Below are 15,371 nucleotides of genomic sequence, written 5' to 3' on the forward strand. Positions count from 1 at the left end.
CATCCAGCTGTCATTTTGTTTTTTCTACAAACTGCAATTTTCCCCATTCCTTGTAACCATAATTTGTTTCCAAAATCCAAATTGGTTTTCTTTCCTGCCATTAGTGTATATGTTAAATATAAGCAACGACAATCAATGTTTCCTCTAATCTTTTTTTATAGATGCGCAGACCAACCATTGCTCTGAACAAGAAATTTTTACACAGCCTGAAAACTCTGCAGTTCTTTAAATTATTTTTTTGTGTGCTCTGAATATTTAGATGGTTTTGGCATTTAGCTGGCCGGTGGTTTATTAACAATGAGCTCCTGACTTCCATTCTGTATTTATTGTTAGAACTTGTAACAAGATTGTAATTTGAAACACTGACGACGTTGAAGCTCTAAAATGTTTCAAAGTAAAGGTTGTGTTATGTTCATTATATAGAAAATTTATAGATTATATTCATTAACTGATAATTTTACAGGATATTTCAGCATAGATTTCAAAATTGTTAGCATAATTTCAAAATTAAATTAGCATATAAAAGAAAATTCCAGCATCGTGGCAACAAAGGGAACATTTCGGTTACTGCATGGCCATGCACCCACACAGCTTAGATGGAACAGTGACCACAATACAGCTCTTACTGGAAATAATCCTTGAGGTTTTTGTTTAATATTAGTACTGTAGTTTCCTTACTGCACAATAATATGGCCACATTCCCTTCAGTTTTGTGTGTTATGATACAGATCTTTGGTACTAAGGAAATATTTTGATAGATCTTACCTGCTGCATTTTGCCTTAAGTTACGTTGCTTTATATCTTAATCTTAATGCCTGTAGATTTAATTTGCCATGTAGATTTTGACTCTAAAGCTTGAGGTATTAACCTTAGTACATGATAAATAAATGCTAATCAGGTATAAAGACCTTGGTGAAGAAGTGTGATCCTCCAAAACTGGAAGACGTTAATGTTCTGAAACAGAAACTCGAGCATTTTCACAGTTTGGACCTTGGTGTCAGCACAAATTCGTAAGTATTATTTTACTATTGATGAAAAAAAGTTTATCATTTAATTTGCTTTTAATCATTTCAGCTCAATTGAAATTTTGTGTGTTACTTATGAAACCCCACTGGTTTCCTTGGCTGCATAAATCTAGGAAAGATGCACTCCGGTCCCGCCAACCCTGTGAGATTGAGACAGCCCTCCTACCCTGCCGGTTCTCTTCAGTGTCTTCTCTTTTCATCTTCTGCCGACCACAGGATCCAGCTCACATTCCAAAGCACCTAATATCTCTAACCACAACCCAAACACGGCTTCTACAGAAAGACGATTATGTTAGCAGTGAAACCTTTCCCAGTATGTTACACTTGTGTCACAGATCTCTGTATGGTACTATGACCTGTCAACTGAAATTCAACGGTTAATTCAGATAGTGACGGGACAAAGCATTACTACCTTGTTTTCTCGCAATTGTAATATTAAAAACAGGGCTGTATTAAAAAAAACACAAAACTAAGAAGGTGAAATCTGGACCTAAGTACTGAATAAGAGTTGTAATGCACTGACTGCTAAACTACTGAAGGTGAGGAATTTAGCCATTCCGGTTCTTTGCTACTACTCAATGGGAAATCTGCATTATTATGTTTAAATAAAACAATACTTCCAGGATTCTGGTCATGCTAAAGCATAGAAACAGTCCCTCTGGCCCATATCGCCTATAGTAAACTATTATTCTGCCTAGTCCCATGACCTGCACCTGGGCCATTACTCTCCACACCCCTCCCATCAATATACTTATCCTAACTTAAGTGCTGAAATCAAACCTGTATCCCTCACTTCCACAGACAGCTCCTTCCATACTGTTACTATCACTGCACTCAGCTTCATAAATAAGATGGCACATAATACAATGAAAGTGGATTAGCGTCCACACCAGAGAATAAACTCAGTTTGCATTCTGAAGTCCTGGCATATTTGAAGTTGGTGTTCCCTGCTAAATAATCTATTAGAACACTACTGTGTCCCCTAATTGGATTGATAGGGTACAAGAAAAAAAACCCTGTGTTTTCAGGTACCATCTTCCAGTCTTATTACTCTGCGATATAATAAGTACCATTTCACATTCAGTATCTGTTCTTTGATTTCATGTCCTCCCTCTAATTCTTACTGACCTATTAAACTAGAATGATCTACTCCTGAAACCCTTAATGAAAAACCTTCACCTAGGCAGCTGAAGATACTGAATAAGAAAAAAAAAATTCTGTTGTAACTGGCCAGATATATAAAAGGGACTGCTTTGCTTAAAATGGCTCTTAGTTATTAGCCTTTATTTTGTAAGAGGATGGAGGTGAATTAGACTCATTATTTCGCCATATGTATGCTGGGCTGTAGATCTGCTTCCTTAGTGTGGCAGAGCTAGAAACTTCAGTATGTTTTAAAAATACCTAATCAAACATTTGAAGAACTATAGACAGTGGGCCAAAAACTGGGCAATGGGATTAACAAACCATCATACAGATGTTTTTAACACAGAGTTAGTCTCCTTTCTATGTTGTTAGTTTATTTATTTATTGGAATGCAGTGTGGAGTGGGCGATACTGGCCCTTCAAGCTGTGCAGCGCAGCACCTCCCAGTTTCAAACCTTGCCTAATCATGGGACAATTACAATGACCAACCAATCAGTATGTCTTTGGACAGTGGGAAGAAACCAACCTGGTCATGGGAGCGCATATAAACTCCTTATGGGTGGTGGCGGAAAGTTTCTTATTCTTTATGTATTCTGCACCAATAAATATCAATCCAACTGTGTGCCTTTGTTGAAAACAGAAAGAAGAGGAAAGGATATGAGGAAGATGGAACTATTTCCAAAAAAGCAAAAATGGAAGAAGTGAGTATTAGTTTTTCATAATTAGTTTTTATACCCTGTGACCCTTTATTAGGAACAGGAGTGCAGCCCATTCACTTCGAGGTTTGATGTTATGTGCATTCTGAGGTTCTCTTCCACACTGTGTGAATTATAGTTGCCTTTTTGTCAACTTGAACCAGTCTGGCCATTCTCCACACCCTCTCATTAACAACGCATTTTTGCTCATTTGAACCACTGCTCATGGGCCGTTTTATTTTTGTTTTTTGCACCATTCTTTCTAAACTCTAGGGATTGTTGTGCCTGAAAATCCTAGAAGATCAGCACTTTCCGTGACACTGAATCCACCGTGTCTGGCACCAACAATCATTCCACGGCCAAAGTCACTTTTGTTCCACCATTTAATTACAACTAATCTGATTTTCCTCTCAGTTCCAGTCTCTTGCTTTCTCTCTGAATCCCTTCATGTCCTGACCAGTCAAGAACCTATCAACCTCTGCCTTGAATATACATAAAGTCATTGCATCTGCAGCTGCCTGTGGCAAAGAATTCCAGACTCACTGCTCTCCTGCTAAAGAAATTCCTCCTCAACTCTGTTCTAAAAGAACACCGCTCTATTCTGAGGCTGTCCAGTTTTGGACTCTCCCAGTATCGGAAGCATCCTCTCCACATCCACTTTTTCAAGGCCTTTCATCAAATTCTTCCCCATTCTGATTTTTGGTCTGAGCAACACCTGAACCTCTTTACCATGTCTGCATGCTTTTATACATTGAGTTGCTGTCACATCATTGGCTGGTTAGATATTTGCATTAACCATATAACAATTATAGCACGGAAACAGGGCATCTCGGCCCTACTAGTCCGTGCCGAACGCTTATTCTCACCTCGTCCCATTGACACGCACTCAGCCCATAACCCTCCATTCCTTTCCTGTCCATATACCTATCCAATTTTACTTTAAATGACAATACCAAACCTGCCTCTACCACTTCTACTGGAAGTTCGTTCTACACAACTACCACTCTGAGTAAAGAAATTCCCTCTCGTGTGACCCTTAAACTTTTGTCCCCTCTCATGTCCTCTTGTTTGAATCTCCCCTACGCTCAATGGAAAAAGCCTATCCACGTCAACTCTAGTCCCCTCATAATTTTAAATACCTTGATCAAGTCCCCCCTTAACCTTCCCCTGTAACTTGGGTGCTGAAACCCAGGTAATATTCTAGTAAATCTCTGTACCCTCTATTTTGTTGACATCTTTCCTATAATTTGGTAACCAGCACTGTACACAATACTCCAAATTTGGCCTTAACCAGTGCCTTGTACAATTTTAACATTACATCCCAACTCCTATACTCAATGCTCTGATTTATACAGGTCAGCATACCAAAAGCTTTCTTCACCACCCTATCCACATGAGATTCCATCTTCAGGGAACTATGCACCATTATTCCTGGATCACTCAGTTCTATTGCATTCTTCAATGCCCTACCATTTACCATGTATGTCCTATTTGGATTATTCCTACCAAAATGTAGCACCTCACACTTATCAGCATTAAACTCCATCTGCCATCGTTCAGCCCACTCTTCTAACTGGCCTAAATCTCTCTGCAAGCTTTGAAAACCTGCTTCATTATCAACGCCACCTATCTTAGTATCATCTGCATACTTACTAATCCAATTTACCACCCCATCATCCAGATCATTAATGTGTGTGTGTATATATATGTATATATATATAAACAAGAGAAGTACCTGATAAAGGGCTACTGAGTGCATATGGAATAAAATTTAATTGTTGGAATTTCTCAAAGACTAAAGCATCATTTGTGGAAAGGAAATAAATTAGTATTTCTGATACCTGATGATAATTGGGACTTTTGAATTCTGATGACAGGTGATTCTCCTGAGATAATAACTCCACATTTGCTGTCTGACCTCAGCATTTCCAGGCTTTTCAGTTTTATAAATTTGGACTCTGCATTTTCACTTCTGTTTTCTGTATTTGCTATTCTGAACCTTGCACTCCTTTTCTATTCTATTCTGACTAAAAACTTTCAATATCTTTTACATTGGTTTTTTATTGTCTGGTATTCTTTTTATTTTTTTTAAGGAGGAATGGAGTGATGATGATCTCATTGATGCACTATAAACACCCCCCCGGCATGCTTTTTGAAATTACACATGGAGGAGCAGATACAGTGATTCTCTAACTTGTACAATCAACTTTCAAAATAAGCACAGAGATGATTTGGAGATGCATCTTTGGATGGAAGAATATCACAACGATTTTCAGGTCTATTTTTATAAATACAAACTATTTGGAAAATCTGAAATCGAAAGGAAGTCTCTACAATGCTGAAGCTGCTTGTTTGTTGTTTTCATTCCTGGTATTTAAAATCAAATTTGTATCTAAATAATGAATTTACATCTTTGTCATTTATATTTCCAAGAGAAAGAATTGAAAATAAAAGCTTTATAACAGTTGATTTTGGAAATTGTTCTGTAAATGAAATTGGAAATTAGAATAGTGCTGCAGAAAGTAATTTAGTAAAAGGCTAATATTAGGAAACTAAACCATCCAATTATCACCATAACCTAATATTACAGCATACATAGGACTTGTACTGAACTGGTAAATTTTCTAGAACTTTGGATGTTATTCCCCTTTTAATAATCCAGTGAAATGTGTCAAAAATGTGCTGTGTGCAGCCCAAAATTACTGCTATGGTTCTGATGCCAACATAGCATGCCCACAACTTACTAACGTGTGTGTCATTGCAATGTGGAAGGAAACCAGATAAACTTGAGGAAACAAACACATTTATGGGTAGAGTGTATAAAGTCATTACAGACAGTGGTGGGAATCAAACCCCCAATCTTACAGCTGGCTCTATAGAGCTATGGTATGGTACCATGCCACAATTCAAGTTTTTGTTTGAAAAATTCATTATCTTGTGAAACATCTTAATGAATCAAGTTTAAAGTGTGAGGACTAGCACTTTGGTATGTGGAATGACTTGGAAGTGCCAAACCATCTGTGTTTCTGAATATCCAGATGGCAGAGTATATAGCTTCACACTCCCTTCCCCAACCCCACCACCCACCTTATTCTATTGCAGCCATTTTGCTTAATTCAGCAGAAGAAAGAAAGAGGCTTTGTCTAAAATAATCTCTGCTCACTGAAAGCTGATATTTCATATTAAGGAAAAAATAGTGATTTGAAATAGCAAAAACTTGTTCTGGCTACTGTGCGTTTAATAGAATTTATTCAATATGTCTTGTTGCTAATTACCTGCATTATAACATGCAGTTTACCACAGTGGCCTGTGCCTGAATTCTTTAAATCCAACTGAAGCAAATATACAGTGAAAGCGTGGGGCAGGCAGAAAATGTGCTGTTTACACAGGTTAAGGGTTTCTGCTATAATCCGCAGTTCCTATTTCCTTTGGCCACTCTGCAGAAATGAAACCTGTCACAAAACAAATTTTTCAGACTAAGTATACAAATCAAATCTTGCCACAAATAAATTGACTAATTACTCATTTCTCATTTATCTTTGTGTTCCTATATAAATGCACACAGTGCTATGCAATGGCTACCTATTGCCCTGGATTTGTCTCTGCCTGTAAAGAGCTTTTATGTTCTCCCCATGGGTTTCCTCTGGCCAATCATGTACTAATTGGTAGGTTAATTGGTCATTGTAAATTGACCCATGATTAAACTAGGATTAAATTGGGGATTGCTGGACTGCATGGCTGGAAGGGTGTATTCCATGCTGTATCTCAATAAATACAAAGCCCAAAAATATACAGCCACCTCTACTACTAGCAGAAAATCTCCCCTCTCATTTTAACGCTGCTCCTGATCTTATAAACCTCTAAGATCACCTCTCAACCTTCGACACAAGAGAAAATGTCCTTGGTTATTTAGTTCCTCTTAGTAACTCAAGTCACATCTTCAGATTGTTTTTTTTTGTTTTCAGTTTAACATCTTCTCTACACCAGGGTAACCAGAACCAGTACTTCAAATGTGGCCTTACCAATGATTTGTACATTGAAGGCAAGTGTCCTTCAGTGTTCTGTTTACCTGTGTTGTCATTTTCAAGAAACCATGTAGCACCCCCACTCCAGGGCCCCATCATTTATTGTTTGAGTCCTACCATTGTCTTGTGAAATTGCAACTTCACACATTTGTCAGAATAAAGTCACTGGCCCAGTTGATCAAGATGTCATTGTAATCTTGGAGAATTTTCATAAAAATCCTTGTACAGTAATAAAAAATAGACATAGTCAGAAACCTCTAGTACATAGTTAACTCCCCTTTAGAGGTAAGTGGCAGTAGAACAAGGGAATGAGGAATGCAAACTGACAAGTTGAAGTTATAATGGACGAAAGTACCTGTGAACAGTTGGTGAGGAGGTGAAGAATAAATGTTAGTAAAGTGTGGGTAAGCTTCTGATGGAAGAGACAAAGAAGAACACATTTTCTCCTTTGGACTACAGTCATTGGTGGATATAAAATAATATATGGGAAAACATGTAGAGAGAAATTTGGGAAACCACTAAAAGGAGAGCAAAAGATAAATCATTTCCCACCATATACTTTGAGCCAAGGGAAATCTACCTGCCTACTTATTCAGTTTTGTTGGAAACAGAAGTCTCATTTACACAATTAAAATATGAAAGCTTTAAAAAAAACCTAACTACACAGTTGAAACTACATTCTCATCTATTGATTTTCTTCATGAAATATAGTTACTGCATCTGGTCCAACGTTAATGAAAAGTATTTCATGACGTTTGAACAAATTTCAATTCAACACTTGCTTATCATTTATTGAAACAAGTCAGTGTAACAATTTTCTTTACAAAATGGTTTAATAAGTGCATGCTTTTCCAATAAATGATCAATAAATTTATTCAACTATTGAATGTGTTTACAGTCGTAAACCTGATACATACAAAGCTTTTGATTACACAACTTTGACGTTTTTCCCATTGTTTTAGTCAAATCGTACAGTGTAATTAAACCAATCAAAATTAGTACCACAACAAATGTTGTGATCTCTCCACATTCATTGTCAATGTGTAATGAATGCTTGTTGCAGATTTTTTTTTCTATAAAAAATAACCGGTCTTTAGTGAGGAATCTTGATATTTAAAGACATTTCCAATAAACTGCAAAGATAACCAAAGAATAAAGATGTAAGCAATCTTAACCATAAAAGTAGTCAGTCAGAAATTACATTATATTACACTGTACAGCTCATAATCCAGTTACACAACAGGTAATTGAACTAGTTTCTTCACCTTGTCAGTTGACTGGCATTCTGTACTGCAGCTCTTGATAGATGCTGGGAACTTTGGCAAATTGAAATATTAAACACCTTAAAGGTCTATTAGGTTTATGAAAGGTGACTTGTACATCAAGGCTCAACAGCGATTGATTGGTTCAGAGAAGGAAGTGCAAGAGGTGACCTGCACAAGTAGCTTACTAAGTTACTGATGAAAACATCCACCAGTTTTTTTCTGTTGCATAGTTTGCATGGTAAAAGGAATGTTCTACACTGTGTTTTCTCAGAAGTACATCAGAAAGTGAGATTGCAGTGAGCTGTCCAGTGATAGCACTGGTATGCACTGATCCATGCAGAGTTCTCCGAGAATGAAAGCTGCTACCTGTTTGCTGCAGAGTAGTGGTTTTGCTTTTGTTGTAACATTTCTGTGATGGCCAGAAGTTTTTTCAGGACATGCTGTAAAAGACACCAGAGATGGAATTAGGTATATTTACAGAATACCTGCAGCATTTGAAGAAAGCAGTTAGTCCATCTACCCTATAGCAGTTAGTGAGGGGCAATAAATACAGACTACCTGTATGTGAAACTGTGCAACAATTTCTTTAATGCTATGTTCCTTGGGATGTTGTGGAAAAGATCCACAAATGCAGAAGAATTAAAATAATTTTAAGATAAGAATCAGTCATTAAAGCTGATTATTGATTAACAGGAGTTTCATGAGATGGCCTAAGATACACAGTCATTCTCAGATTTAAAACTAGCTGCAAAGTCCTTTTTTAGGCAAAGTGATGAACTTCACTCAACCAATTATGACATTTACGCTACACCTTTGAGCTACTGCTCTGCTAATTGTTGCTCCAAGCACTTCAAGGCTATACTGTAGAGTATTAATTTACAATAAAACACATGTCCATCATAAACATAAGAGATTCTACAAATGCTGAAAATTTCAAGCAACACACACAACATACTGGAGCTCAGCAGGCCAGGCAGCATCTGTGGAAGAGAATAAATAGTCAACATTTTGGGCCAAGACCATTCTTCAGGACTGGAAAGGAAGGGGGCAGAAGCCAGAGTAAGGTGGTGGGGTGGGGGAGGGGAGGGAGAAAACTACATGCTGACAGCCTATACATGAATCTGAGCAATAATTTCTTTAACGCTGTGTACCTTGGGATGTTGAGGAAAAGATTCAAAGACTAGCTGCAAGGGACTTTTTTCAGCCGAAGAAAAAGGTCATGTTCATTAATGTATTAAGCAGAATCCCTGCACACCAAACACTCAACCTACTCACAGAACTGGTTTAAAAACAATGAGGTAGAAAAAGCTATGCAAGACAATGATGACTCGGCAGGGTCTATCACATAGAAATTACACTTTCTGACATTGAGAGCCAATAGCATATTTGCAACATTTAATTTTTTAAAGCAGCATCTGGACGATAAAGCAGTTACCTGCTGGACTCCCCGTTCATTACTTAGGGTGCGAAGTTCATCTGAATGTGCTGCACAAACTTCATGTAAAGCTGCCAGGTTACGAGACAAATCAATTCTAAAGTGCTCTGTAGTGTCAGGAACCTCTGGGACATTCTATAGACAAAAGTTAACATCCTCATTTAAACAGCAATAGACATATTCCTCAAACACTGGAAATCTCATCTGAACAATACAACATATCCCAATAAACCAGACAATTTTTTGAAGAGGTACTCAAAATAGTAGACAACTGAATGTCTATGGGTATTATAAATATGGTCTTGTGGCGACCCACTTTCTGCGCAGGCAAACCGGCTCACAAATAGCCAGCACATGGGGAGAGACTTTGGTAATGCACCTCTGACGTCATTTCCGCCCGGAGAGGATGGGCGTTAGGGATTAAATGCCAGCGCCGCAAAGTTTGAATAAACTAGTCTCGAAACGGCTAACCGACTGCGTGTCATCTCCAGCTCTGTATGTAGTACATCGTTACATTGGTGACCCTGACGGTCCAAACGGGATTTGGACCAAAGATGACCGACTCTTCATCTGTTCACGCAGTTTCATTAAAACTGCCGACTTTCTGGACGCTGCGACCACCCGTGTGGTTTAGCCAAGCAGAAGCCCAGTTCCAGATTCGGCAGATATCCTCTGATTCCACGCATTACTACCACGTGGTGAGAGCCCTTGGCCAGGAGATGGCTGCCCAGGTTGAGGATTTCATACAGTCGCCCCCGGAAGAAGGCAAATATGAAGCATTCAAAGTGCTGCTCATTGGGACCTTTGGCCTCTCACTGCATGAGCGGGGTGCCCGCCTGCTTCACCTGGATGGTTTGGGAGACAGGCTGCCGTCAGCATTGATCTATCCCAGAGTGCTTAAGGAAGAAGCCCAAGAAATAGTGGATGCATTAGTGATAATTTTTCAAAACTCCTTAGATTCTGGATTAGTTCCTGAGGATTGGAGGGTGGCTAATGTAACCCCACTTTTTAAAAAAGGGAGAGAGAAACCGGGGAATTATAGACCGGTGAGTCTGACATCAGTAGTGGGGAAAATGCTAGAGTTATCAAAGATGTGATAACAGCACATTTGGAAAGAAGTGAAATCATCGGAGAAAGTCAGCATGGATTTGTGAAAGGAAAATCATGTCTGACAAATCTTATAGAACTTTTTGACGAGTGGATAGGGGAGAGCCAGTGGATGTGGTGTATTTAGATTTTCAAAAGGCTTTTGACAAGGTCCCACACAGGAGATTAGTGTGCAAACTTAAAGCACATGGTATTGGGGGTATGGTATTGATGTGGATAGAGAATTGGTTGGCAGACAGGAAGCAAAGAGTGGGAGTAAACGGGACCTTTTCAGAATGGCAGGCAGTGACTAGTGGGGTACCGCAAGGCTCAGTGCTGGGACCCCAGTTGTTTACAAAATATATTAATGATTTAGACGAGGGAATTAAATGCAGCATCTCCAAGTTTGCAGATGACATGAAGCTGGGCGGCGGTGTTAGCTGTGAGGAGGATGCTAAGAGGATGCAGGGTGACTTGGATAGGTTAGGTGAGTGGGCAAATTCATGGCAGGTGCAATTTAATGTGGATAAATGTGAGGTTATCCACTTTGGTTGCAAGAACAGGAAAGCAGATTATTATCTGAATGGTGGCTGATTAGGAAAAGGGGAGATGCAATGAGACCTGGGTGTCATTGTACACCAGTCATTGAAGGTGGGCATGCAGGTACAGCAGGCGGTGAAAAAGGCAAATGGTATGTTGGCATTCATAGCAAAAGGATTTGAGTACAGGAGCAGGGAGGTTCAATTGCAATTGTACAAGGCCTTGGTGAGACCGCACCTAGAAAATTGTGTGCAGTTTTGGTCCCCTAATCTGAGGAAAGACATTCTTGCCACAGAGGGAGTACAGAGAAGGTTCACCAGATTGATTTCTGGGATGGCAGGACTTTCATATGAAGAAAGACTGGATCGACTAGGCTTATACTCACTGGAATTTAGAAGATTGAGGGGGTATCTTATTGAAATGTATAAAATTCTAAAGGTATTGGACAGGCTAGATGCGGGAAGATTGTTTCCGATGTTGGGGAAGTCCGAGGGGTCACAGTTTAAGGATAAAGGGGAAGCCTTTTAGGACCGAAATGAGGAAAAACTTCACACAGGGAGTGGTGAATCTGTGGAATTCTCTGCCACAGGAAGCAGTTGAGGCCAGTTCATTGGCTATATTTAAGAGGAAGTTAGATATGGCCCTTGTGGCTACAGGGATCAGGGGGTATGGAGAGAAAGCAGGTACAGGGTTCTGAGTTGGATGATCAGCCATGATCATACTGAATGGTGGTGCAGGCTCGAAGGGCCGAATGGCCTACTCCTGCACCTATTTCTATGTTTCTAACGAGATGCTGGCCCTGGCTGACAGACACAAGCCCTGCCTCATGTTCGAGCAAGCGTTCCTAGAGCAAATGCCCAAGGACATACATCTGCTGCTGGCTGACACAGATTTCAGCGACCCCTTGAAGGTGGCGGCCGGGGCAGACATGCTGTGGAAAGTCAAGAGGGAGAGCGGTCGGTCAGATTACGAGGCCATGCACCCAACAGCAGACCAGACCAGGCCTGATAGGGGGGCTCACACAACACAGAGGCAGAAGTGAGGAGGACAGTGAACAGTGGTGTTTCTACCACCAGTGGTGGGGCACAGAAGCCCGCCGTTGTCACCTGCCCTGCAAGGGCCAGCTGCCACTAATGACTATGGTGACCGGCCGCCAGGACAGCCTCTTGTACGTCTGGGACAAACAGTCAGGACGCCGCTTCTTGGTCGACACCGGAGAGGAAATCAGCTTCTTGCCCCCGACGGGGTTCGACACCCGCAACAGGAAGGCAGGACCCACCCTGAGGGCTGCAAACGGCAGCACGATACGGACCTATGGCACTTGCACAGTGCAGCTGCAGTTTGGTGCCAGCCGGTTCACGTGGTACATGCTTAATGTCACCAAAACCAAGGAGATGATCATCGATTTCAGACGGTCTCAGCCTGAGCACACACCCCTCAGCATCAGTGGGTCCACAGTGGAGAGAGTGGAAAACATCAAGTTCCTTGGGGTGCAGATCTTGGACAATCTCAACTGGTCCAGGAACACCACTGGGATTGTGAAACGAGCCCAGCAGAGATTGCCCTTTTTGAGGAAGCTTAAACAAGCATCACTCCCCACTAACATCTTAACTACATTCTACAGAGGAGTGGTTGAGAGTGAGGTGACCTTTTGCATCACAACCTGGTACTCCAGCTGCAGTGCTGCCGACAAAAAAGCCTTGCAGAGGGTGGTTAGGGGAGCAGAGAAGGTTACTGGGGTCTCCCTACCTTCTGTCCAAGACCTCTTTCAGAGTCGATGCCTCCAGAAGACACGGTACATCATTAAAGACCCCTCACACCCTCTCCATGAACTGTTTGTTCTTCTGCCATCAGGTAAACGTTACAGGAGCATCAAAACTAAAACCACAAGGCTACTAAATAGCTTCCTCCCACAGGCAGTCAGACTGCTAAATAGCTGCTCTACCTGACTCTGCTTTGGACACTTTCAGCTTTTTTTAAACTGACATGTGGCTGTTGTGTTTTACTATTTATTGTTATGTTTATTATTTAGCGTCGTGTTTGTTATGTTATGATTGCGCTGCTCCTGGGAAACGCTGTCTCATTCTGCCCTGTAGAGCTGATGTACGGTTAGAATGACAATAAAGTTTTTGAATCTTGAATCTTGCCTTGATGCTAGTAGCTTTTCAGGATGATCCTTCGTGTTCTGTGCATTCATAATGCTTTCACCTCATTGTTAGTGGCCATGCTTTCTGCCATCTTTGCCCTTTGAGCCCAATATTAAATCTTTATCCTTCAAGTATATCTTTGACTAAACTTTGATCATACTTAATATCCTCTGCTTTTCTTAGTATATTTTCTTTTGCCATGTTGAAGCAAATAGCAATTCTGAACTTTATTAAATTTTATTCTGAATTATGAGTTACTAATGAGCTTAATTGCAGAAATTACAACTGACATTCACGGAGACTACTTTTCCTCCAAATTAAGTAATCCAGATGCACTTACCCCCAACTCATCTAGGAACATAATCATTCGGTGCTTGTTGTTTTTGATGAATGGATTTACACCTTCCATGTAGGGTTCCTGTAATAAAGCAAACTTGTCAAAACGTCATTAAAAAATCACAATGTATGCAGGATATCTGCTCTAAATACGTAAGCAAACACTGCTCACATTTAGTCTAGACATCTGGAATATTTTTTCTCATAAAGATGCCTTGAGGCAACTTGATAATTAGCAAATGAACTATGGACATTATCAAGGCAGAGTCTTCAAAAGGATGGCATGGTAGGGTATTGGTTAGCACAATGCTTTACAGTAAGAGGACCAAGGTTCAATTCCTACCACTCCCTCTACGTTCTCCCTGTGACTGCATGGGTTTCCTCTGGCTTCCTCCCACAGTCCAAAGACATACCAGTTGGTTATTCTAAACTGTCCTGTAATTATGCCTGGATTAAATTGGGGGCAATGTGGCATATTCTACCTCAATAAATAAATAAACCTTTGCCACTGAACAAATTAACAAAAAATGCTGCTCTGGTTCTGATTTCTTTGCTATTGTTGCAGCTATCTGTTTAAATTATTTTTTTAAAAATTCCCCTAATTCTATTTTATTTAGTGATACAGCACACAATAGGTACTCACTCTGGCACTTGAGCCAGGCTGCCCAGCAATCCCCTACTTAACCCTAGCCTAATCTTGGGAGAACTTAAAATGACCAATTAACCTATTAATTGGTTAACTGATGATTAGGTTCTCATCAACACGCTGATGAGAAATTAAAAACTTATGGCTTTCTCCACATCCTATTGACAATTCATGCATCAAATGTAAAGCATTTTACCACACCAACTATAATGCCTATCCTGTGACATCTTAAAAATGGACACAAGTAGGAAATTTTGACTTTGATTATAAGGAAAATAATAATTTGATGTGATGACATTTATTGAAACATTACCTACAACACTGTGGAAGAATTAAAGATGCAGCCAGCACAATAATTGCTAAATGGAGACTTGGTACAATTCAGAATTAGAATACCTTAGCTCCAAATTCCACCAGGTTTGCCAAGTTTTGAAGAGACTTTGCAACAAGTGTGAGAGTCCTTGCAGCAGTGGAGGACGGAGGATCTAAATGAGTAAGGGAAAAGTTATTTTGTAAGTAATTTTGATTTTATCACTGTTAACTTTACTAAAATCTTGCATAATTTCTATCAAAACAATCTTGCAATCAGAAGTTATGTTTGGATTTCCAAACATTTACAGTTGCCTGCTCGGAGACTGTCCAGATCATTGCAAAAGTCAAGTCGAGAAGAAACAAAGCTAGTGGTGTGGACAGACTTCAACATCATTCAACATAGCCAACAAGGCTAAAGAACAGCAATGCTATGCTGCAGAAAGTAGAACACACAGAAAGACATAGGGGTCAGGAGTCAGGTCTATTAGCAAATAAAAAGCCAAAGCAGTGAACAAGTTGCATCAACTTCCAACAGCAGTCAGAGTGCAGAATGGTTCAGTATAAAGATTCTTAAAACTAATCTCCTCTTTCTAGGTAAAATTTGTGAATGGTCTATCATTGTACAAATGTTGTTTCTTGCCATAAAACTACAACATAGACCACCACAGCGCAGTACAGGCCCTTTAGCCCAGATGTTTGCTGACCTATTAACCTTC

General features: G+C 39.9%; 2 protein-coding genes across 7 annotated transcripts in view; one reads left to right on the top strand and one right to left on the bottom strand.

The window, feature by feature from the left end:
* Positions 1–5,330, top strand: part of ccnh (cyclin H) — a 29,646-nt gene extending 24,316 nt beyond the window's left edge. For all 6 annotated transcript variants that reach the window (XM_059969357.1, XM_059969354.1, XM_059969356.1 and 3 more), the window contains exons 8-10: positions 899–1,010; positions 2,809–2,869; positions 4,957–5,330. In XM_059969357.1, the coding sequence (XP_059825340.1) occupies positions 899–1,010; positions 2,809–2,869; positions 4,957–4,995 (212 nt within the window). In that variant the 3' untranslated portion in view covers positions 4,996–5,330. The remainder of the gene's footprint in view (positions 1–898; positions 1,011–2,808; positions 2,870–4,956) is intronic.
* Positions 5,331–5,460: 130 nt separating this feature from the next.
* LOC132393915 (ras GTPase-activating protein 1-like) overlaps positions 5,461–15,371 on the bottom strand; it is a 112,961-nt gene continuing 103,050 nt past the window's right edge. The window contains exons 22-25 of the mRNA XM_059969353.1: positions 14,740–14,828; positions 13,702–13,779; positions 9,589–9,723; positions 5,461–8,593 (exon numbers count right to left, since the gene is read on the bottom strand). Of these exons, the coding sequence (XP_059825336.1) occupies positions 8,516–8,593; positions 9,589–9,723; positions 13,702–13,779; positions 14,740–14,828 (380 nt within the window). The 3' untranslated portion in view covers positions 5,461–8,515. The remainder of the gene's footprint in view (positions 8,594–9,588; positions 9,724–13,701; positions 13,780–14,739; positions 14,829–15,371) is intronic.

Source organism: Hypanus sabinus, chromosome 5, assembly GCF_030144855.1.
Source record: "Hypanus sabinus isolate sHypSab1 chromosome 5, sHypSab1.hap1, whole genome shotgun sequence".
Taxonomy (NCBI): domain Eukaryota; kingdom Metazoa; phylum Chordata; class Chondrichthyes; order Myliobatiformes; family Dasyatidae; genus Hypanus; species Hypanus sabinus.